This window comes from Typopeltis vanoorti, chromosome 4 (genome assembly GCF_054136105.1).
Source record: "Typopeltis vanoorti isolate ZY-2024b chromosome 4, IOZ_Tvanoo_1.0, whole genome shotgun sequence".
Taxonomy (NCBI): domain Eukaryota; kingdom Metazoa; phylum Arthropoda; class Arachnida; order Uropygi; family Thelyphonidae; genus Typopeltis; species Typopeltis vanoorti.
This window is the reverse complement of record NC_143552.1, coordinates 97,123,371-97,147,599: the sequence shown is the minus strand read 5'-3', so window position 1 is coordinate 97,147,599 and position 24,229 is coordinate 97,123,371. Positions and strand designations below refer to the sequence as shown.

The window sequence follows — 24,229 nt, the reverse complement described above, 5'->3', positions numbered from 1 at the left end:
ATGTCCTTACTTAATAAGGATACCTATAATTTTCTCTGATTAACATTGAAGTTTAGGATTGAGTTTCTTTGTATTGTAAATTGTATTAATGTGTCAAATAAACCTTTGCTATCTTTAAAAATTTAAAGATAGCAAAGTATTAGAATCCGATGCACCACTTGCAAAAAGATACGAATCTAAGCGGGAGAAAATAGATTATGTTATAGATCACGATTGCAAATCAGTCATTATAGTACACCTTTGAGATCACTTTTTGATTAAGACATGTTTAACTTAATCTAATAGCTTAGGTGGTGCAGCAAAAAAATATAAATATTCCTAATTTTGAAATCTCACTTCTTTAAGAGAAGTGAGATTTCAAAGACTTTGCCATGCTGGTTTGGCTCGATCCTGAGGCAATTCCTTTGTGTTTTAGAGGTACCACGTGACTCCTTAGGAAGGATTCAGCGTATAGTACATATATTAATAGAATTTAAGAAAGGGGGACACAACAGCAGCATGGATGTACAACAGGTTTTGAACCCATTGATATGGGGGATTGATTATATATAATTTAACACCTAAAAACTGTTACAAACATGAATACCATTGGAATTTGAACCACAACAGCCTGCACTGAAGCAAAGATGCACAAGAGTGGATACATTTTGGTGCACTTCAAAATAAACAAAAGGAATGTGTTCAGCATTCAAATTTAAGGGTATTTCAAATTAAGCAAAAATGAAATGTATGTAAAGATATATTCAGTTGGAGAGATGGAATGGGATACACCTGAGCTTTATATGAATCTGAAATACCAGGGTATACTGTATGCAATAATAAAAAAGTAAAATTAAATACAAAATTAACACTTATTAAATTAACTGAAGAATAATTACATTTTCTCATACTTTCAATATCTAATGCTGATCTGGTAAACAACAGAAAAGTAATAGGAAATATAATGAATCTAGGGAGGGAGAGAGAGAGAGAGAGAGAAAACAGGGATCACAATGTTATTTATTACCTTTGAGTTTCTACTTCAAATCCAACAACTCTGTAGTTTTCTCTGTATTGGAGAAAAAAAAATTTACATTAAAATAATCAATATTAAATAAAAACTTCTCTTTTTTTTTTCTTTCACAAAAATGAACTAAAATATTAACTGTATAACTTACCCAGGTTGCTGAGTGTGGTATTTCAAAATTATCTTCAAATGATTGTTTATATATGGCTAATAATAAAAGAAAAAAATATTTATATTTTCAACAGAAGACCATGTAAACTAAAATAATGTCAAGAAAATAATCTCTATATCAAATTATTTTTTAAGAATCATTTTGTACACAGTTATTCCCAACAGCATATTTGTTTCATTTTGCTGAAAAGACAGTTGACTTTTACTGTATCAAACACTGTTATAATAAACTCACTCAATATAGCAAACTGCTGAAAAGTCTAAAAACCATTTACTAGAATAAATTATCCAATACAACTTTTCCTGAAGTCACTGAGTTTACTACAGTGAGAGCCACCTAACAAACATTTAGTAATAGACTTCATATTTATTTTTCTTTATTTCTAAAATATTCATGATTCTGGTTACAATTCTAATAATTCTCTGATTTACATTTATGCATAATTCTTTTTTTTTTTTTTTTTTTTTTTTTTTTTTTTTATAAAGGAGACAGATTTTACAAAATCACATCAACACTTAATATGTCATCTTTAATATGCATATGATGTTTATTTAGAATAGATTATTTACAATTTAGAATAGCTTCCAAAAGATATACTGCCTTCCTATTTACTGAATGCAGTTAACACTGCATGTTAAGTAACTTCATTCAGTTACAATTCATATCAAAATACTCGATTCCACATTTTTTTAAATGTGAATCTCACCAACATCTAATGGGTGGGCTAAGGGTTACATGATCCAGAATACCTAGAGATCAAACATGGTACTTTTTCAACCACTTAGACTTCCAATAAGCAGGATGGTAGTCTCATGTTAGGCATGAAGTCATCTATCATCTAAATACTTTCACAAACATTGATCGTAAGTGCCATGGCAATATCTGAACTCATGATCTGTGGTTGTTAAATGATGTGCCAGCAAGCAAGCAAAATAACAAAAAAGCAGCATTCTTTGCTCATTAAAAAAAAATGAATTATAATATCAAGGATTTATTTATATAAAGGATAATCCAGAATCTTAAGAAATGTTTTGAGATTCTTCAAAAGAAGAATATTTAACAAGAAACTGATAAACAACATAAGTGTCAACAATATAGCAAACTTACAAGAAAAGGCAAGACTGTTTTGTTGGCACTGAACATGACAAGGTTCCAATGTCCCATTAAAGGATAGTATGTAGATCAATGTTTAAGGTATGTTGTATATAATCTTGTAGCCTGGGATATCAGAATACTGCATGGTTTCTCATTTGACAAACCATGTCAGAGTACTGCATGGTTTGTCAAATGAGAAGGATGAATGGAGAGTACTATCATCTGCACAGCTGTGGATAGAGGATAGAATTAGTTGCTACTGTGAGTAGTTCATTTATGTACAGGAGAAAGAGTAGATGATAACACAGAGCCTTGAAGCACTCCAGCAATGGTGGTTCTGAAGCTCAAAGAGAGGGAGCCATCTACCATGACTCGCAGAGAATGACCAGAGAGAAAGCTGGTTACTCTATTACAGAAGGTGGCATGGAGACCAAAGGATAGCAACAATTTGTTTAGTAAGTCATGATACCACACACAGTCTAAAGCTTTAGAAATGTCAAGGGCAGGATGGAGGGGACTAAGGGTGGGAGAGTATTGGACCTGGTCATAGGATCAGAAAAGCTATCCATAACCAAGGTGACAACATTGTCTCCAATTGGCCATGTGGTCTTGCCTTGGGAGACTGTAAAACATGAGGAATATTCTATCAAGAAGGGGGTATTTTTGGAACTACAAGGCACGTGATTATGACATGCTTAAGAAAGAGCTTAAATCTGTACCATGCATAAAACACTGCAGGGTAAGGATGTTAGTAGTGCATGGGATATAGTTAAGGAAGCAGTTATTAAACTGTGTACTAGGGTAAGGAGGGTTAATTGGGTAGGAGTTAGATGGATGAATGGAGAAGAAGAAATGCTGTGGAGGATATATAAAGAGAAAGGTGACCAGCAAACTCATGAACAATACAACGCTCAGGCAAGAAAGGTGACCAGCATGGCAAGGAAAGCAAAATCAGATTATGAGAAAACTTCAGTCAAGCAGGTCAAAGGAAATCCCAAAGAGTTCTTTCATTATGTGGCAAGTAAGAGGAAGAATAACTACGGAGGATTAACCTTAATGAGTGATGATCGTCATGAGGAGAGAGAAGCAGATAACATAATTGATTTACTGAGTGACCACTTTTCAAACATATATTGTCCTAGTGAGGTTACTGCTTTAACCTGTGACAGGCACTAAGGTGGGAACAGAGCTGGATGAATTGGAGGTTCTCAGGAAATTGCAGAATCTCAATGTAAATACAGCTGTGGGATTAGATGGGATATCAGTTAGGGTTTTGCGAGAATGTGCAAGGGAATTGGCAATACCTTTGACTAAGCTGTTTGAGTCTCAGCTCTAGTCGAGTTATAAGGGAGTGGAAAGAGGGCAAATTATTCCTTTGCATAAGGGAGGTTCTAAGACTACAGTAGCAAACTATAGACCAATCAATATCTCAGGTGTGGTGGTAAAAGTACTAGAAAAATTGGTAAAAAAGAGAGTTCAAGAATGGGTAGATAAAAATATGATACCGTATGAGGGTCAACATGGTTTTGTGAAGGGTCGGTCATGCCTTAGTAATTTACTAACTTTTTATAATAGAATAACAGCTGAGTTGGATAAACGAAATGGCTACAATGATTGGCTGGATTTTGCAAAAGCATTGGACAGAATACCACACGGAACACTGTTACGCAAATTAGAACAAATGGAGATGGATATGACATAGGTTAAATGGATAAGAGGGTGGCTGCTGGACAGATATAAAAAAAAAAATTGTTTATGTGGAAGGACAGAGGCAAAAACAGGTGACTAATGGTGTGCCACAAGGTTCAGTGCTGGGACTAGTGTTGTTTAATTTGTACATAAATGATATAGGAAATAACCTGAAAGAAAATATTCAGCTGTTTGCTGACGATGATGTGAAATGATGTGAAGGCAGAGTAATAGTTAATCAAGGCGATGTGGAGAGCTTGCAAGAAGATTTAAATAGGCTGTCAGTATGGGCAAATGTAATGTCAAGAAATGTAAAATTATGCATTTTGGGATAAACAGATTACAAGCTGTGTATCACATTGATGGCACTGTACTCCAGGAAATAGATCAAGCTAGAGATTTAGGGATGGTGGTAGACAGAGAGTTAAAGTTTAGAGGACTTATTGCTAAGGTTGCTATATTAGCCCATAATATTACTTGTCTAGTGAAGAACACATTAACAAGTAGAAATAAGGAAGTTGTAATTCCTCTTTATAAGGCCTTGATATGCCCACATCTGGATTACTGTGCTGAAGTCTGGTCCCCTGGGTTTCTTGGGGATGGAGAAACAGTGGAGAGGATTCACAGGCAAGTGACCAAAATAGTGAATGGCTTGTGGAATGTTTCTTATGAGGATAGATTGAAGGTGTGTGAATTGCAGAAGTTGGTTGATAGGAGAAAAAGAGGAGATATGATAAAAACATTTAAGTTGCTTAAAGGATTTTATAGGAGAAATGCAGGGGAAATGTTTCAGCACTTGGTAAATGGTACCAGAACAAGGGGTCATCCCTGGAAGTTGAATAAAGGTGTGGTCAGTTGGGGGTGTGAGGACTAGATTTTTTGTTTGGAGAGTGGTTAATGAGTAGAATGGGTTGCCAGTGTCAGTTGTGAGTGTTTGTCTGTTAAAAGGTTCAAGGAGAGGTATGATAGATTGTGTGGATACATTGGGTCTCCCGTGATGAGTCTTCAGACTCCATGGAGGGAACCCCTAGTTTAGCTATAACATATAAACAGATCTGTAATATCTTCCATTGTTTTGTCTTATTTATTCCAAATTCATGCCTCTTTGATCCATACATTAATATTTGATTATACAGCTAGTGAGAGTTCGCTTATGATGAATTTAACTTTTTGACAAAGAATTGTAATGTTGCATTTAAAAGAGGGTTGTTGCTATTTTAAGGTTTCTGTGTAGTCTATGATGTGAAAGAACAGTTTGTAACACCTATCAGGCAAGTAAAAACTAATTAATACACCAGTAAAAGGCAAACATATCGGTTCTTGCGCAGAGTTCATATCCTTTAAATAGTGCAAGCTACCAACAACTCCAATGCCAAAAGTTATGATTTCATAATTTCTCTGGTAAATATTTGAAACTAAGTTTCTTTCTACATGTAGAAATATGGTTGGATTCATAACATTTTCCATTTCAATAGAATAAAACTGTCATTAAATTTTATAGGAATCTTTTGTTTAAAAAAACAATGCACATAAAAATCAGAACAAATATTGCACTTATTTCCTCAAATAACAAAATTAATATTTCCTCAAATATTAATGGAACTTTTATTTTTAATTGGGAAATATAGAGAATAATTATGGATTTGTTAATCAAAATGAATTTGTGATAAATTATGATATGGGAAAAGAAAATTTTTAGGGGTTTTTATTAGAAAGAAGCCCATGTCTGGTTTCTTCATACATATTTCCTTTCCAAAAAAAAATTAATGTCTATTGATGTAGCTGGTGGTGAGAGAAATTTTCTCTGAGAAAATTGTACTGCAGAATAAGCTTATTCATTAGCCTTGGAAATCCCTCATGAGTGTGTCATGTTATTATATAATACAATCATTTCAGCCAGACTGTGATGGAAAGATTTTGCCTATTTGTCATCTGCATTGTTTTTTTTTTTTTTTTGGATTATTTGTTAGCATCAAATAATGGTTTGTTGTTTTCATGGATTTCTCACTTTATATTCTAACAGCTTACTTGTTCTTGCATTGCGGTTTGAAATTTCAGTTTCATTTTGTTTTACAAATTCATTGCTATGGCTGCATTTTTGCATGATCAATTATAGATAAGTACTTCCTTTCTTCCTGTGTCACCCAAATATTTTGTTCTTTGGATATTTTACATTTTGCAAATTTTGAAACTTCACATAAATCTTAAAACTTTCAAATATTGCTTTATTATTATTATTCAAGAACAAAACTACTATTTTTCAATATTCAAGAACAAAACTACTCTTTTTCAATATTTTAAGCTAAATTTTAATACTTGATAGTATAAACAACTTTTAAGATGCATAATATAAACTAAAATAAAAACATAAAAGAAAATGCCTGTAAGTAAATACAACAGGCCTTTGTATGAAATGTCACTAGATAAAGTGGTTTTTCTCAATTTAATGCATTTGTTATGATGCATAATAACAGGAATTTTTCTGCTTCTGCTGGCCAAACACCGAATTAGTACATGCCATGGATGGACAAAGGATTTCTTTTATATATATATATATTTTTTTTTTATTTATTTTTTACCTAGTTCAGAAACCCTGCTCTTGAGACCAAATATGGAACTTCTTCAAGCCAATTCAGGTGTCCAAATAAGTGAGGAAGTGGTTTCATTTCAACTTTGATCAGTGGGATCAAAAGGTAAAGCCTAGTTGATGATTCAAATGCGAACCATCCACAATCTAGAGATCTTTTAAGGACATAATTTAATTTTTGTTAAAGCTGAAGTAGCTGAAGCGTTCACAGGCTTTCTTAAATTTGTATTCATATCATATACTTGTACAACGTATAGATAACCTTTTCGATGAATTTTGTAAACAGTTTACACTGCATGATTAAATAAGACTATATGATTGTATCTGATCATTAACTCGAAGTCTTCCACAGAATTCAGTGTCATCATTACATTTTCATTACAATCCTGATCATTACAATTATACCAACCAATACATGGTACGAACAAAGCGAAAGAAGCCTGTGAAGACGTAGTCAACCACCCCCATAAATGATCTAAAGATCTCCTATAAATATGGATGGTTCAAATTAAGAGATAACATGAAATTAATGAATTAATACCATTCATTAATTACACTATATATGCTACCCTTAGTAAACAGAGTATAAGTAGATGCTATTATTTTCTCCTCATCAATCCTGGAATTTAATATTCCAATCAAAATCCTAATCCATTGCTGCTCAAAGGAGACTGAATGTTATACAAATTACTTCAATTGAAGAATCTAATAATTCCAAAAAAAGCAAATGCCTTATAAATTTAAAAGGTTGTTTGGAGAAGAGGAGGACTAGGAAAAAATAAAACTGAACTCTTCAGTTTTCCAATGAATCCTAAGCCACCTCTAAACTAACAAACCCTCAATCGTTCAATCTTGAAATTTAGCATTGTTATAAAATATAACATGCCAGCAACTTCTGTGAGTTTTACTGACACTTAATATTAAAATATTCATATTAGAACTTATGAAATTCTAGTTTTTTTTTTTTTTTTTGTGAAGATGATCATACTTTGCCTCTTATAACTTAAATATAATAAAAAAAAAGAAACTCTTACCACACCATTATCAACAAAACCTAGCCTATAGCCATGCTCATATTTTGGTTGATTAGCATCTGGTAATTCAGATTTGGTTGCACAAGGAAGATTATCCACAAGTCTGTAAACAAGCAAAAAATGAAATTAAGCAGTTTGACATAGTCATAAAACCATTCATAACAAGTAATAAAACAGTTAAAAAAAAACAAATGAAAAAGTGGAACCAATTCTAGTGTCTGCAATATCAGAGTTGCAAGAAACTCTGATCTTATGGTTTTAAAAAAAATTTCCCAACTTATTTTCACAACTTATTATTGTTACTCTCTCATGCCATATTTAAGATATATTATTCCAAGTATTCCAAAAATCTTGCTCTCTCTCACAAAAATAAATATGATATTTTACTCTGAATAATGTATTTTTACAATAAATTCAAGTTTTATCCTAAAATGAAAGTAATATCTAACTTCATAGGTAACAACTAAGTATTTAAAATTCAATTTCAAAAAGCAATCTAACAGGATGGCCCAGCAATTTTCCTTTAATATAACTTCATTTTCATAATATTCCAAGACCAAAATTATGAAAATAGAACATGTAAATTACAGTCTCAAGAAGAAACAGATATTTAAGTGTATTTAAGCTATATTCTTACCCAATGTCCAACATTCACCTCATAGTGTGTTGTCCCATTACTAGTTATCCACTTGGATGTTAAGGAAACAAGGATAACTTGGCAATAAATTGTATTCTATACTGGCTGAAACTACATATCATTATTATTACGTGGCAACTCCAGGGAGTCCAAAGACATTGAGAACACCTCTACAACTATCTCCAGCACTCAATCCAACTACACGAACCGCATCATCAGCTATATCAATGGCATCTACTGCCCACCACCACCACCAACAGTATTTTCACAGACAATCACAAACATCCATGCCCATGGCAGGATTCGAAATTGCAGCCTTTTGGCTGGAGAGCAGATATGCTAACCAATCGGCCAACCAGGCCAGCTGATATATCAGGATGGCTAGGGCACAGCTTACATAAACAAGGTTTCCATTATTTTTGTCAAGGAGCCAGAATAAGCAATGATAAGTCAACTATGAAGAGAACATTAACTTGTAGGAATAAGAAAAAGTTATTCTTCCATTACAAGGCAGCATTAAGATCACATTTGACTAATGGATTCAGAGGATATGGAGATAACTAAAACAATCAAGAAGAGGGCAATGAAGATATCTGACTTATAGAACTGTGTTTGGGGATAGACTAAGGGAATAAATGCAGTCTTCAAATTTTGAGTAATAAACAAAAGATATACGATAAGAACATATAAGTTGGTAAAGGGATCTTATATTATAGACAAAAGTGAGATTTAATGGTTCATGTTAGGTGTGGTGAGAGGATGGGGGGAGAAAGAACTCAAGATCATCCCTGAATGGTAAGTAAAGATGTTGTTAAGAAGCACATGACAAGCAGGTGAAATAGGCTACTAGTAAATATTCCAAGTGAACGTTTTCAAAGAAAGAAGTGAGAGACATTTTAGACATTGTGTAACCTGGACAATTAAATATATGAAAAATAAAAACAATGTAATACTTGGAGCTCTTAATGCAAAAATAAGGATAAAATTAATTATAATACAGAAAAATTCAAAACACCAGACAGACAAAAATGGAAGAAAATGGAAGAAGAGAGGATTATCTAATGACTTAAAAATAATGACCACACTTCATAGCATTTAGAAACAAAATACACATTGTCTGTATGCAAGAGGAAAGGAATCAATAAGAACACTTTGATATGAGAAATTCATATCAAAGTGATTACTGAGTCGTTATCTTCTTTAGAGAATCAATAATAAATTGCTTAGACCTTAAATGTTAAAGTTATAAGAATTTAATTTTAATTTATATATAATTTGTTTAATGTTTGAACAATTTGATTTGATTTGAAATAATTTGTTTAAAATGTTTAATTTCTACATAAAAGTCATATAGGGAATAATTTGAAGGCAGATATTCGGTTGTTTGCTGATGACGCAAAGTTGGGTATGGCAATAGTTACTCCAGGTGATTTAGAGAGCTTGTAGGATGATTTAAATCAGCTGACAGTATGGGCAAAACATAATCAATGTCAATTTAATATGAAAAGTGTAAAGTTATACATTTTGGGATAAAAAGATTGCAAGCTGTGTATCACATTGAGGGAACTGTATTCCAGGAAATTGATGAAGCTAGGTCGGGGGTAGTAGTGAATAGAGAATTGAAGAGGGTATATTGTTAAGTTAGTCAGAGTAGCTCAGGATTACTTGAAAAACACACTAAAAAGCAGAGATAATGGAGTTATCTTTCCTCTTCATAAAGTCTTGATATGACTACATCTGGATTACTCTGCTTAGGTATGGTCATTTGGGTTTCTTGGGGTTGAGGAAGTGGCAGAGAGGATCCAGAGGCAAGTGACCAAAATGGTGAGTGGTCTGTGAAATACTCCATATGAGGATAGAGGACTTGTGGGTTGCAAAGGTTAGTTGAAAGGTAAAAAGAGGGGATATGATAGAAACATTTAAGTTACTTAAAGGATTTTATAGGATTAATATAGAGGAAATGTTTCAACACTTGGCTGAGGGGTGGGGTGTAAGAAAGATTTAAAACAAATCAAGGTTGAGCAGCTTTCAGAAGTGAACTGTAGACTGAAATACACAAACATCATTGAAGAAAAAATGACAGAATTTGAAAACAAGAACCAAATTGGAGATTCAATGGCAATTTCTGAAGAAAACATTGATAATTATCAATGGATTATAATCCAGCCAGAGGGGCATGTGGTGAGGTTAGTTGTCTGTAAAGATAGAAAAATCAAAACACCATGGTGTTTTGAACTCAGGAAGCTCAAGAGTCAGTGAAGGGAAAGAAGAAAGCATATCGAAAATTCTTAGCAATAAAATTAACCTGTGCTATTAGAGAATACAGAGAAAAATGCAATAAAGCAAAGCACTGTGTAAAACTAGCTAAACAAAAATACTGGAAAGACTTTGGTAAGAACATAGAAAATAAATATCAGGAAGATGGCAAAATATTCTGGAAGGCTATTGAAAAAGCTTAGAAATTGAGGGAAAAGCACTGTAAAAGGAATCAGAGATGATAAAGGGGGTGACATGAAAACTAGAGATAATATTCTAGATGTAATTACTTTGAAAGACTGCTAAATGAAACAGTGTCAGCATGATGATAGAAAATTCCCAACAAGAATGAAAGGCAGGAATACAAATCCATACTTGAAGTAGAAAAAGTCATCAAAAACCTGAAATGTGGGGGGAAAAAAAGCAGCTGGAGTAGATGAAATTCAGCCAGAAATACTCAAATATGGAAGTATGCAGGTTTTACATTGGCTGCATTGCATAATTCAGAAAGCCTTGTCAGAGAGTCAAATTCTGGATGACTGGAGAAGAGCACCCATAGTATCCATTAATAAAAAGGGAAATAAAACTTAATGTGAGAATTACAGAGGTATTTCTCTGCTGAGTTGTTCCTGATAAGATTTATGCATGTATCCTTGAGAAATGGCTAAGAAAAATTGTGAAAGGGAAGCTTGGTGAAGAATAAGCTGGATTCATGCCAAATAGAGATTGTCAGGATCTGATTTTCACATTAAGACAAATGGTTGAGAAATCTTGGGAATATAACAAGGATTTGTATTTAAGTTTTGCTGATCTGAAAAAGGCATATGACAAGTTGCCAAAATGCTACAGTTATGTCGTACAAATGGGACATTATATGAAACCATACATAGTCTCTATTTAAGCTGTAAGTCAGCAGTCAGAAATAGAGGTACAGAAAGATGGTTTGAGGTAAACTCAGGTGTGCAACAAGAGCATACACACATTATCTCCACTGTTATTATCTGTATGGATCACATTATGAAAGTGGCGTTAAATCTGATATCAAAATTGTTGATGTTAATCTTAGCTCTTTACTTTATGCAGATGATGTTATACTTCTGAATAAATCCAATACAAGTCTGCAAGATTCCCTCACTCAACTGAATGACTGTTGTAATAAATTTGTTATGAAAATCAGCAATAAGAAGGACAATGAAAATAGGAAGAAACATTGAAAACATCAACTGTATCCTGAATGGTGTACATCTCAGCTATTTAAGTATAATATTTAGCAAAGATGGTAAATTAAATATGGAAATATACAACAGAATTAATAAAGCTGGTATGGTAGAAAGCAAGCTGAATAAATTTATATGGAATAAGAAAGACATTAGTCAAAACACTAAAATACAAGACAGTGTTCAAACCAATTTTAACTTATGGATCTGAGAGGACCTTTGATATGAGAGTTCTGAGAAAGATTAGCAGAGTGAAGAAGTGGCATAATGGCAGTATCACATCAAAAATGAGAATATCAGGAAAGAATGTTAGCATTTAGGATTGTGTTGAGCTAATCTCAGGTAGTATGGTCACTTAAACAGAATGGAACAGGAAAAATTAGCAAAATGAGTATTCTTTTCCAAGTTGCCTGACGAAGACCAAGATGTAGATGGACTGATACAATAAAAAGTGCCTTAAAAGATAGAAATATAAGATCTGATAATATTGGAGTCTTGACAAATAACAGATTAATTTGGAGGAAAATTATTGATCAGAAGTTAGTAATGGTGTAACTTTTTCATGTAATACCATCATTATCCTGTATACCTCCTGAGAGTACGTATCAAGAATTTGATGACGATGAATTATATTATTGCAATCAATATCAGAGTATGTGTAAGGAAAATGAAAAGAAAAACTATAGTCAATTCTTACTATAAAGAACTCATTGGGACCACAAGAATAGTTTATTAAAGAAGATAGTTTGCTACTCGTGTGTAAAGGCATAAGTGCTGTGAGGACATCATGTTGGAGGCTTAATGGATTTTTTACAACACTCAGAAAGGATTAAAACAGAATTTAATACTTCCTATATTTCGTCCTAGTCACTAGGACATCTACAGGGATTACAAAAACAACTAATATAACATGAACACAAATATCATACAATACTAAGCCCAACCACGTGGGTAACGCTAAAGTCCTATCTAAGTGGAGCGCCTTCTAAGGGCAGTTGTAGGTGGCCTGGAATGTAAGGTGGGACCTCTGGTGATGAGTGTTTCCCAAATCTTTGGAAGCTTAATGCAACCGTATTTATTAAGATTTGGTTGATTTCTGAGACAGCTGCTGCTGCTTCTAAGAATAGTCTCTCTTTCTTGATGGTTTTCTTCCAAGATACTCTGTGGGTGGTGTCCAAGACATGGTCAGCCAAGCCTGAATGACCATAGTTCAGGCTTGGCTGACCATGTCTTGGACACCACCCACAGCAAATTCAAGAAAGAGAGACTATTCTTAGAAGCAGCAGCTCTCAGAAATCAACCAAATCTTAATAAATACGGTTGCATTAAGCTTCCAAAGATTTGGGAAATCCTCACCACCAGAGGTCCCACCTTACATTCCAGGCCACCTACAACTGCCCTTAGAGGGCGTTCCACCTAGATAGGACTTTAGTGTCACCCACGTGGTTGGGCTTAGTATTGTATTGACTTAGCATTGACTAGGACAAAATATAGGAAGTATTAAATTCTGTTTTAATCCTTTCTGAGTGTTGTAAAAAATCCATGAAGCCTCCAACATGAAGATAGTTTGCTAGTAAATTTTCTTTAGAATAGCTGTGTGTCTAGGATCCCAGATGGAACTCTGATAGTTTGTTATACTGAGTGTTTTAATGATATTTATTATTATCATCATTGACTTGACCTTCATGGAGTCACAAGACACATCACGGGAGTTCATTACAAAGTATTGTACCACTCCTTAAACTCATTCACCATCTGCACTTTCACCACCCTCTCAGGCGATGTATTTCATGCTCCTATCACTCTCCATGCAAAAATATAAAATAAAATAAATAAATAAAATACTTCTTACTATTTTTATTCACTACCAAAGATGACCCCCTTCTTCCTTCTCATTTTATCAGAAGAAAAATCTCCTCAGTGTTAATCCAATAATAACCCTTCAACAGTTTAAATGTCTCAATCATATTTTACCTCTTTGTCTTTTATCCACCAAACTCTTTAGTCAGCATGTCTTCAGTCTATTCTCACAATCAAAACTGTATAATCCTGATATCATTTTTGTCATTCAACTTTGCATTTTCTCCAAAGTTATCCATAATCCCCTTAAATCCCAGTGACCAGATCTGAGCACAGAAGTCCAGATGTGATCTGATCAAAGCTTTACAAAATGAGACCACTATCCTTTTATCTTGTGGTCAATGTCTCCTGAATATTGTACCAATTCTCCAAGATGTCTTCACAACCTTTTTAATATGTCCTCTGAATTTCTATCAATAATCACCCCAAGATTCCTTGCTTCCTCCTCATCTTCCAATGTAACTCCACCAAGTGAGTATGAAGGATCCCATCTGTGAAATTCTAAAGTTCAAAAACCTTACATTTAGTTGCATTAAACTGACATTCCCCATTTATTTGCCCACCTATTCAGTTTATCAAAATTCTCTTGAAGAACTAACACATTGGCACTATCACTAATATCCCTCCCAAGCTTCACATCATCTGCAAACTGAATATCTCCCTGTAATCCCATGACAATATCACTGACAGTAATGATCCCAATGCAATGAACCCTGTGGAACTCCACTGGTAGCCTTTCTACTCCCTGATACTGCTCCTCATTATACATCTGATATCCATCAGAAAGCCAGTTATTATTACCAATCCATTCCACTAACCTGATATCCAAACCCATATACAGTAATACCCCGACTTACGTGAATCTGGAGTTATGCAGTTTCTTATATGTACGTATTCCCGCCCCGTCCCACCACTAGTCGTATCTTTCCCGCCAGCCGCATTCACCAGTGTCGCACGTGCTGTAAACAAGCACTGATGTGTTTCGCACGGTCTCCATTCATATACGATTTTTATAGTCTACAAATGTTCTTGATAAAAATTTTATCACATAAAAAATAATAATGTCGTCCAAAAGAAGCAAGTCCGATTCTTCTACAGCTAGCAAGAAAAGAAAAACATTGACTTTGGAAACAAAACTCAACATTATTAAGGATTTTGAAGGCGGAATGAAAATTTGTGAGCTAGCAAAGAAGTTCAATCTACAGGAATCCACAGTAAGAACAATCATAAAAGATAAAGAAAGAATTCTTGCTGCTGTGAAAAATGTCCAATCATTGAATTCATGCATAATTCATAAACATCGTGGGATTATTGGAGAGATGGAAACAATGCTTAAATTATGGTGTGATAATCAAATGAGAGTAAAAAATTATCCAGTTGATCAAACAACAGTATGTAGCCAAGCCAAGCAGATTTTTGAGAGGCCAAAAGTAGAAGCTGGAGAAGCAGCTAAAGAAGAAAATTTCGTGGTCAGTAATGGTTGGTTCAACCAATTTAAAAATCGCTGTAACTGGCACAGCATCGCGAAGAGTGGAGAGGCAGCAAGCACTGATAAAGAGGCTGCATCTTCTATTCCTGAGAATCTTAAGACTATCATCGAGGAAGGTAGCTATAGCAGTCAAACCATATTTAATGTATACGAGACCGGCTTGTTCGGGAAAAAGATGCCTAAGCGAACTTTCATCTCACGTGAAGAAAAAACGTTTCCTGGCTTTAAGGCTTCCAAAAACCAGTTGACAGTAATGCTTGGTGGAAATGCAGCTGGTGATTGCAAGTAAAAACCTCTCTTAATTTATCGCTCCAAAAATCCAAGAGCTCTAAAAAAAAATCTAAAGCTGGCTTGCCAGTGATTTGGTAGTCAAATTCTGAAGCTTGGGTGACAGCTTCTATTTTTGAAGATTGGTTTGGTCACCACTTCATACCTGAAGTTGAACGTTATTGCCAGTTTAAAAAAATTCCGTTTAAAGTTATGCGCATTATTGATAATGCACCTGGTCACCCTCCTGTAACTTTAATTGATTTTGATCCACATGTAAAAGTTGTTTTCTTGCCTCCAAATACAACCAGCTTACTTCAACCGATGGACCAAGAAGTTATCAAAACATTCAAAGTGTATTACACACAGCATTCGTTTGCAAGTCTGAATGAAGCTATGAGGCAAAAATGAGCAATTGTCTGTTAAAGAGTTTTGGAAACAGTTTAATGTTTTAGATGCTGTAAGGATTATCGGAGATTCTTGGGGTGAAATTTCCCAAAAAACCTTGAATGGTGTCGGAAAAGCCTTTGTCCATCCTTTTTTAAATGCGAAACGGAAATGTTGCCAGAAACTGATCAAAGTTGCTCAGGCAACAGAAGAAGTTCTCAACCTTGCCATGCAATTAGATTTAGAAGTCGACAGTGAAAACTTCAGCGAGTTGTTAGACTCACATAACAAGGAGCTTACAATTGATGAGCTCATAGAGATGCATGAGCAAAGCGCTACTGAAGAGACCAAAACCACAGATCCAGTTCTAGCAGAAAAGCATATGAGAATTGCAAAATTAACAGAAAGTCTCGGGGTTAATTAAGAAAGGTTTGCAGATTTTGAAGGACATAGATTCTAACAAGGAACGAATTGTAGCCACAAGGCAAGGAATAAAAAAACCATTGGCTTGCTATGAAGAAATTTTGCATGACAAGAAAAAGACATTATGCCATCAGACGAATCTATTAGATTTTATGAAACCATCAACATCGAAATAACTTTCTTTTTTATGTACGAAAAACTACAATTATGATTATATTTCTTAAAAAATATGTGTTTTTGTAAATCTTTGGTCCCAATTAACTAATATTTTGTATGTTTATATATATAAATTACATGCAAAATCATACCCCGAGTTACGCGCGACTTACGAGCTTTTTGTTGGTCCCATCTACCGCATAACTTCGGGGTTTTACTGTATTACAATTTGTAAACCAACTTGTCAAGTGACACCCTGTCAAAAATGCCTTTGCAAAAATAATAACAGTGTATGCCTTACCCTAATCCATTGATTTTGATTACTCTATTGCAGTGGTTCCCAACCTTTTTTCCACTTGTGTACCCCCTTTTAAGCACATTTCTATAAATTGTACCCCTTGTTTTTAAAATAGCTGTTTTTAAATACTAACACTTTTGTTGTTCAGTGCCTATCTAAATGTAATGCACTTACTTATACTAGTTCAATAACTGAACTAATAACACGTCTAAAGTCAATAACGTGTACCCCCGGGGGTATGCATACCACCGGTTGGGAACCGATGCTCTATTGTAAAAAATAACCAAATTACTAAAACAAGAGTGCACTTTGACAAATCCATGTTGGCCTATATAAATAATATTGCCAATTCTTTAAACAAGTTCTTGCCAATTTCTCCAAAATCATAATAACTACAAAAGAAATATAAACAGGCCTATAATTTGATACTTCTACCACCACCTCTTAATCTTTTAAAATCTACTTAATCATACCACCACCTTTTTATGCAATGACACTCACTATCTTACCCTTTTTTCCACTTTCCAGGAACCATTTTCATTGCAAGACTTTTTTCATTAAACAGCCAAGTTAATGGCATAGTCAGTTCCACAGTACAATCCATTAAAACACATGGTAAAGTTCCATCAAGTCCCCTCTGCCTTACTGATATTTAGTGTACTCAGTATTTGTAATACATCCTTTTCATTCACTTCAGCACTCCTCATCTATCTAGGAATAAAGCCTACTGAAGCAGGATGAATAGTCTAATAAAGTTATCATTAAATAGTTAAACTGTCATCTGCATTGGTCACCTGAGTCCCATCTACAACCAGCAAGGTAATCCATCCACATTCATTTTTCCTCCAATTCATCAAATAGTGAAAAAAATAATAATAACCTCCTCCTCCTCATCATGCATATCAAGGATTTAGGCCTAGCATGGCCTGTTCCAACCTTAGAAGTCATCGTTGAATCTTTTAAGGTGACGTCCTGGTTTTCTTTTCCTAATGGCTTGTACTTTAAGGCATCATCATCAAATTCCTGCCATGTACCCTCAAGGGGTGTACAGAATACGATAGTACTACATGAAAAATTTACATCACCACTAACTTCCTATCTACAATTTTCCTCCAAATCAGTCTGTTACTTGTCAAGACTGTAACATTACCAGATCTTATATTTCTATCATTGAAGGCACTTTGTACCATAACAATCCACCTACATCTTGGTCTTCCTCTGGATCATTTTCTGCAAACTTGACAGAGAACACTTGTTTTGCTAATCTTTCCTCGCCCATTCTGTTTAAGTGACCATACCACCCGAGATTAGCTCTGCTAATGGTTCCTGGATGCTGACAATGTCAAGTTCTTTCCTAATATAATCGTTTTTAATATGATATTGCCATTGATGCCATCTGTTCACGCCTCTAATCTTTCTCAGGACTCTCATATCTGCGGTCTCTAGTCTTTGGTCAAGTGTTTTACTTCTGACCCAGCTCTCAGATCCATAAGTCAAAACTGGTTTGAACACTGTCTTGTATACAAAATGATATATCCACGTAAACACAAGAAAGATATTTAATTAACCAAATATTTCAGTCTGGAAATAGCAGACCATCTTCAGTGGTATTACAAGAACAGTTTTAAAAAAAAATACAAGCTAGAATATTAACAATAGATCGTTAAAAATATAGAACACGCCGCGTGATGTTATATCACTAAGTATTAAGTATAAAATGGGAATATTTTGAAGTAGAGACATGACTGAAAAAAAAAAAAAAAAAAATTAAACAGTAATCTTGATTAGACTTTCCCAGATTTTTGATATAGATATACAGTCATTACGATTCAGGTTGGGACGATGGAGCAAGGCCTCCACGCTTTCCTTGAAGAAACAGTCGAACCTATAACGGGATCTATGTAAGAGGCGAGTCCTGGACCAAAAGATGCTGTGGTCAGTTTCAATCCCATGTTGAGTCAATCCAGACTTTTCAGGTTTGTTGTGAAGAATGGAGGATTGATGTTCTTGGATTCTTTTTTCAAGAGAACGTCCAGTCTGTCCAAAATAGGAGAGATCAAAGTTGCAAGGAATTTGATAAACTCCAAGAAGAGATAAAGTTGAGCGTTTGTCTTTAGGAGAAGGAAAATGAGAAGACAATTTGTTAATAGGTGAATACGTAGTTGTTAAATCATATTTCTTTAAAATTCTTGCGATAGGTTCTGAAATACCACAGATATAAGGAATAGGCACTCGATGTATTGAAACTTTATTGTTTTGTGGAGGATTATAAGAATTGAGAAGATTATGAGTACTTTTTTTTTAGAAAAGCCATTGAGTTTCATGTGTTGTTGGATAGTAGAACGTTCTTTCTGTAGATAATCAAAAGTAGAACAATTAGTTTTGGCTCTTCTGATGAGGTATTTTATAATTCCTGTTTTTTGACATGGATGATGGGCTGATTCTTTAAGAATATAATGACCTGTGAACATTGGTTTCCTGTATACTGTAGTTGTAAGAATATTTGAAGGTGACCGGATGAGGAGAATGTCTAAAAAAAAAAAGATAACAGGCTGTTTTCTTCTATTTCCATAATAAACTTTATACGATGATGCAAGGAATTAATACTGTTTAAAAAAGAAGGTAAAGAGTTTTTGCTGTGAGGCCAAATAGTAAAGATGTCATCTATACATCTTACCCAAAAAGATGGTTGAGGGAAAATAGATGAGAAGAGGACTTTTTCTAAATGTTCTAAATAAAAGTTGGCTAAAGCAGGAGAAAGAGGATTTCCCATGGCCGTTCCTTTTACTTGGCTGTAAAATTTATTTTCACATACGAAATATCCAGAATGTATTACGAAATCGAATAGTTTTATAATGTCTTGAGGAAAGATGTCAGCAAGTAATTTTAAAGTTTCTTTGAGAGGTACATTGGTATATAAAGATTCTATATCAAAGCTAACCATAAGATCTGTAGGTTGTAATGAGACATTTTTTAATTACTCAAAGAAATCTGAGGAGTTTTTTAAAAAAGAATTAGAGTTGCCAATGTAAGATTTCAATAATTTAGCTAGATATTTGGCTATATGGTAAGTAGGAGAATCAATACAATCTACTATTGGACGAAGAGGATAGTCAATCTTATGGATTTTTGGAAGGCCATAAAATCTAGGAGGTCTTGCAAAATGAGTTTTAAGTCTTTCAATTGTGTCTTTATCTAAACTGATGACTTCATCTAAGATAGAATTTAATTTCTTTAGTTGTCTCTTGGTTGGATTATAATCAATTTCTTGATATGTGGAGCGATCTCAAAGCAAAAGAGAAAGTTTTCTTCTGTAATTTGCTGAGTCCATAACTACTGTTGCTTAAATTTTTTTCTTCTGTAATTTGCTACCCAGCAAATTACAGAAGAAAACTTTCTCATTTTGCTTCGAGATCTTTATCTCTTCCTGGAATTTATCAAATTCCTTGCAACTGTGATCTCTCCTATTTTGGACAGACTGGCATTCTCTTGAAAAAAGAATACAAGAACATCAATCCTCCATTCTTCACAACAAACCTGAAAAGTCTGGATTGGCTCAACACTGGATTGAAACTGACCACATCATCTTTTGGTCCAGGACTCGCCTCTTACATAGATCCCATTATAGGTTCGAATGTTTGTTCAAGTAAAACGTGGAAGCATTGCTTCATCGTCCCAACCTGAATAGTAATGACTGTATATCTATATCAAAAATCTGGGAAAGTCTAATCAAGATTACTCTTTAATTTTTTTTTTTTTTTTAATCATGTCTCTAATTCAAAATATTCCATTTTATACTTAATACTTAGTGATATAACATCACGTGGCGTGTTCAATTTTTAACGATCTATTGTTAATATTCTAGCTTGAATTTTTTTTAAAACTGTTCTTGTAATACCACTGAAGATGGTCTGCTATTTCCAGACCGAAATATTTGGTTAATTAAATATCTTTCTTGTGTTTACGTGCATATATCATTCAGTCTTATGTCGCAAGTAGCCTTAAAACAGCAAGTGTCTTGTATACAGCTAATTTAGTGTTTCAACTAATTTCTCTCTTATTCCATATGAATTTATTCAATTGAATTCCTACCAAACCAGCTTTGTTGATTCTGTTGTCTATTTCCATATTTAATTTACCATCTTCACTAAAAATCGTGCCTAAGTAGCTGAAATGTTTTACTTCTTCCACAGGTTTCCCATTCACAACGCAGTTGACATTTTTAATGATTCTGCCTATTTTCATTGTCTTTGTCTTTTTATTGCTGATCTTCATACCATATCTATTACAACAGCTATTCAATTTAGTCAGAGAATCTTGCAGACTTGTAGCAGATTTATTTAGAAGTATAACATCATCCGCATAAAGCAAAAGAGCTGAAATTAACACCTCCAATTTTGCTCTCAGGTTTAATACCACTTTTCTTCATAATGTGATCCATATACATAATGAATAACAGTGGGGATAATGTACATCCTTGTCACACACCAGATTTAACATTAAACCATCTTCCTGTACTTCCTTCAATTCTAGCTGACTTACAACTCAAATAAAGACTAAGTATTGTTTGATATAATGCTCCATTGACACCATATAACTGTAGCATTGTGAATAGCTTCTCTCTTGGCACCTTGTCATATGACTTTTCCAAATCGACAAAACTTAAATACAGATCTTTGTTACATTCCCATGATTTCTCCACTATTTGTAGTAAAGTGAAAATCTGATCCTGACAGCCTCTATTTGACCTGAATCCAGCTTGTTCTTCACCAAGCTTTTCTTCCACAATTCTTCTCAACCGTTTCTCAAGTACAATGGCATAAATCTTACCGGGAACACTCAGTAGGGAAATACCTCTGTAATTCTCACATTCAGTTTTATTTCCCTTTTTATATATGGGTACTATGAGAGCTCTACTCCAATCGTCTGGAATTCGTCCCTCTGTCCAGGCATTCTGAACTATGCAGTGCAGCCACTGTAAGACTTTTATACCACCATACTTCAGCATTTCTGGTCGAATATCATCTACTCTTGCTGCCTTTCCACATTTCAAGCCTTTGATGGCTTTTTCTACTTCAAGTATGGATATGTATTCCTGACTGCATGCCTGATCAGTATTTTTTTTTTTTATCACTGTGCTGTCATCAATGTGGAGAATTGCCCAGGGCTTCTGACCTAATGTCCAATCCTCACCTTCTCGTGGTGCACCCTGTTGGTTATCTACCTGGATACTGAACGAACGAGGATGGGCTGGCAATTTGGGATTTAGCCGACCAAATTGTATTCTTATTGGCTTAAACCAATATACAAAATGATGGTACAACATGACAAAATTTCATGCTGGCTGGAGCGTCGCCCAGTTAATCAAGGCCCCCGTTGTTTTCACCAGGGAAAGAGAGCAACAGCGAAAAGTCAGCTACTGGAACAAATCTCAAAGGACACCCCAACTCAACATCACCAGAGTTAAAGATCGGTATTATCAACATAAGAAGCCTGAATGACAAAGAAATGGAGCTAGCTGGGATAAATTAGATAAGTACCAGATCGACATAATAGGGGTGACTGAAACAAAAAAAAGACAAAAACTGGTGAGATCTTTCTGAGCAATAAATACAAAATGTTATATTCAGGCAATGACAATCAAGGAAAAGAAGGGGCAGCCATATTATTCAACACTAAATGCGAGGCTAATCTTCTTGAATGGCAGACAGTCTCAAGTAGAGTGATGTGGGTAAATATCAGAATGGGGAATTGGACGATGAGACTTATTTGTGCCTATGGTTCCACAGAAGGCTCTACTAAGGTAGAAGTGGAGGAATTTTTTGAGGCTCTAGAAAAAGCTACTGACACAATGAAAAAGGAAATGTTTGTCCTTGTTATGGATCTAAATAGCAGAATAGGAAGTGACTGTCAGACATACAAAAATGTTTTGGGAAAATTTGAAGAAAAGAGCAAAACTAATAATAATGGCAAATACCTGTTGAATTTCTGCTCAGGACATGGACTGGTTATTACTAACACCATGTTCCAACATAAAAATGTGCACAAATTCACATGGAGAGAAGAGGCAAGGAAGAAGAAAAGTCTCATTGACTATGTTATTGTTGATAGTGATGTTTTCTCCATGGTGCAGGACACCAGAATGTACAGAGGATTTGAAATGAGAAGCAATCACTATTTAGTGTTGAGTAGGATAAAATTGAATTTTATATTGAAAAGAATGACATGTAAGAAAGTCTTAAAGGAAATAAAAGTTGAGCAGCTCTCAGATGTGAACTGTAGACTAAAATACACAAAGATTATTGGGAAAAAAATGAAAGAGTTTGAGAACAAGAACCAAACCTTGGAGATTCAGTGGCAAACCTTGAATAAAACCCTGATTGATTCTGCCAGAGAGGCATGTGATGAGGTTGTCTGCAAGGATAGAAAAATCAAAACTCCATGGTGGACACAGTAAGTTAAAGAGGCAGTGAAGGAAAAAAGAAAACATATCAAAAGTTCCTGGCAAATAAGTCAGCTTGTGCTCTTAGAGAATACAGAGACAAATGTAAAAAAGCTAAACAGTGTGTAAAACTAGCAAACAAAAGTCATGGGAGGACTTTGGCAAGAACATAGAAAATAAATATCAAGAAAGTAGGAAGATATTCTGCAGGTTGTTGAAGAAGCTTAGAAATGGAGGAAAGAGTACTGTAAAAGGAGTTAGAGATGATAAAGGTGACATGAAAATGGGAGGAAAAGATATCCTTGAAGTATGGAGTAATTACTTCAAAAAATTGCTAAATGAAACAAGCTTTGATAGCACAGTGGTAAAAAACACTCAACAGGCATACATATCCATATTTGAAGTAGAAAAAGCCATTAAAGGCTTGAAATGTGGAAAGGCAGCAGGAGTAGATGATATTCGACCAGAAATGCTGAAGTATGGTAGTATAAAAGTCTTACAGTGGCTGCGCTGCATAGTTCAGAAGGCCTGGGCAGAGGGACAAATTCCTGATGATTGGAGTAGAGCTCCAATAGTACCCCATATATAAAAAGGGAAATAAAACTGAATGTGAGAATTACAGAGGTATTTCCCTACTGAGTGTTCCGGGTAAGATTTATGCCAGTGTACTTGAGAAATGGTTGAGAAGAATTGTGGAAGAAAAGCTTGGTGAAGAACAAGCTGGATTCAGGCCAAATAGAGGCTGTCAGGATCAGATCTTCACTTTACGACAAATAGTCGAGAAAGCATGGGAATATAACAAAGATTTGTATTTAAGTAAATTTAGTTTAATCCTTTACCCAAGTGTGTGCAAACAAAGTTTGCGCCTGAAAGTATCTTCAGGACTAAGGTAAGGTGGTACAACACCGGGCGACTCCTTGCAAAGGTGAAGCAAGCTACCAACACTTCTATCTCAGTATCTCCCATAGTGCAAAACACATCTCCTTGTGGATATGTATAATGTTATGCATTAAATGGGAAGGGCCACTACCCAGACTAGTTTCAACCTTTATTGAGGTCTCTTCAGTGGGAGCCAGGCCAAAGTGGAGATACCAAGGCAGAAGCATTAGCAAGGTCATCTCCTCCTGGGCCTGGCTCCATCTCCTCACTGAAGAGACCTCAATAAAGGTCGAAATTAGTCTGGGTAGTGGCCCTTCCCATTTAATGCATAACAT

The 24,229-nt window shown here is 34.7% G+C and overlaps 1 protein-coding gene across 2 annotated transcripts in view; it reads right to left on the bottom strand.

The window, feature by feature from the left end:
• TM9SF4 (transmembrane 9 superfamily protein member 4) overlaps positions 1-24,229 on the bottom strand; it is a 211,655-nt gene that overhangs the window by 123,835 nt on the left and 63,591 nt on the right. For both annotated transcript variants that reach the window (XM_090391928.1, XM_090391929.1), the window contains exons 5-7: positions 7,584-7,686; positions 1,158-1,213; positions 1,007-1,048 (exon numbers count right to left, since the gene is read on the bottom strand). In XM_090391928.1, the coding sequence (XP_090248054.1) occupies positions 1,007-1,048; positions 1,158-1,213; positions 7,584-7,686 (201 nt within the window). The remainder of the gene's footprint in view (positions 1-1,006; positions 1,049-1,157; positions 1,214-7,583; positions 7,687-24,229) is intronic.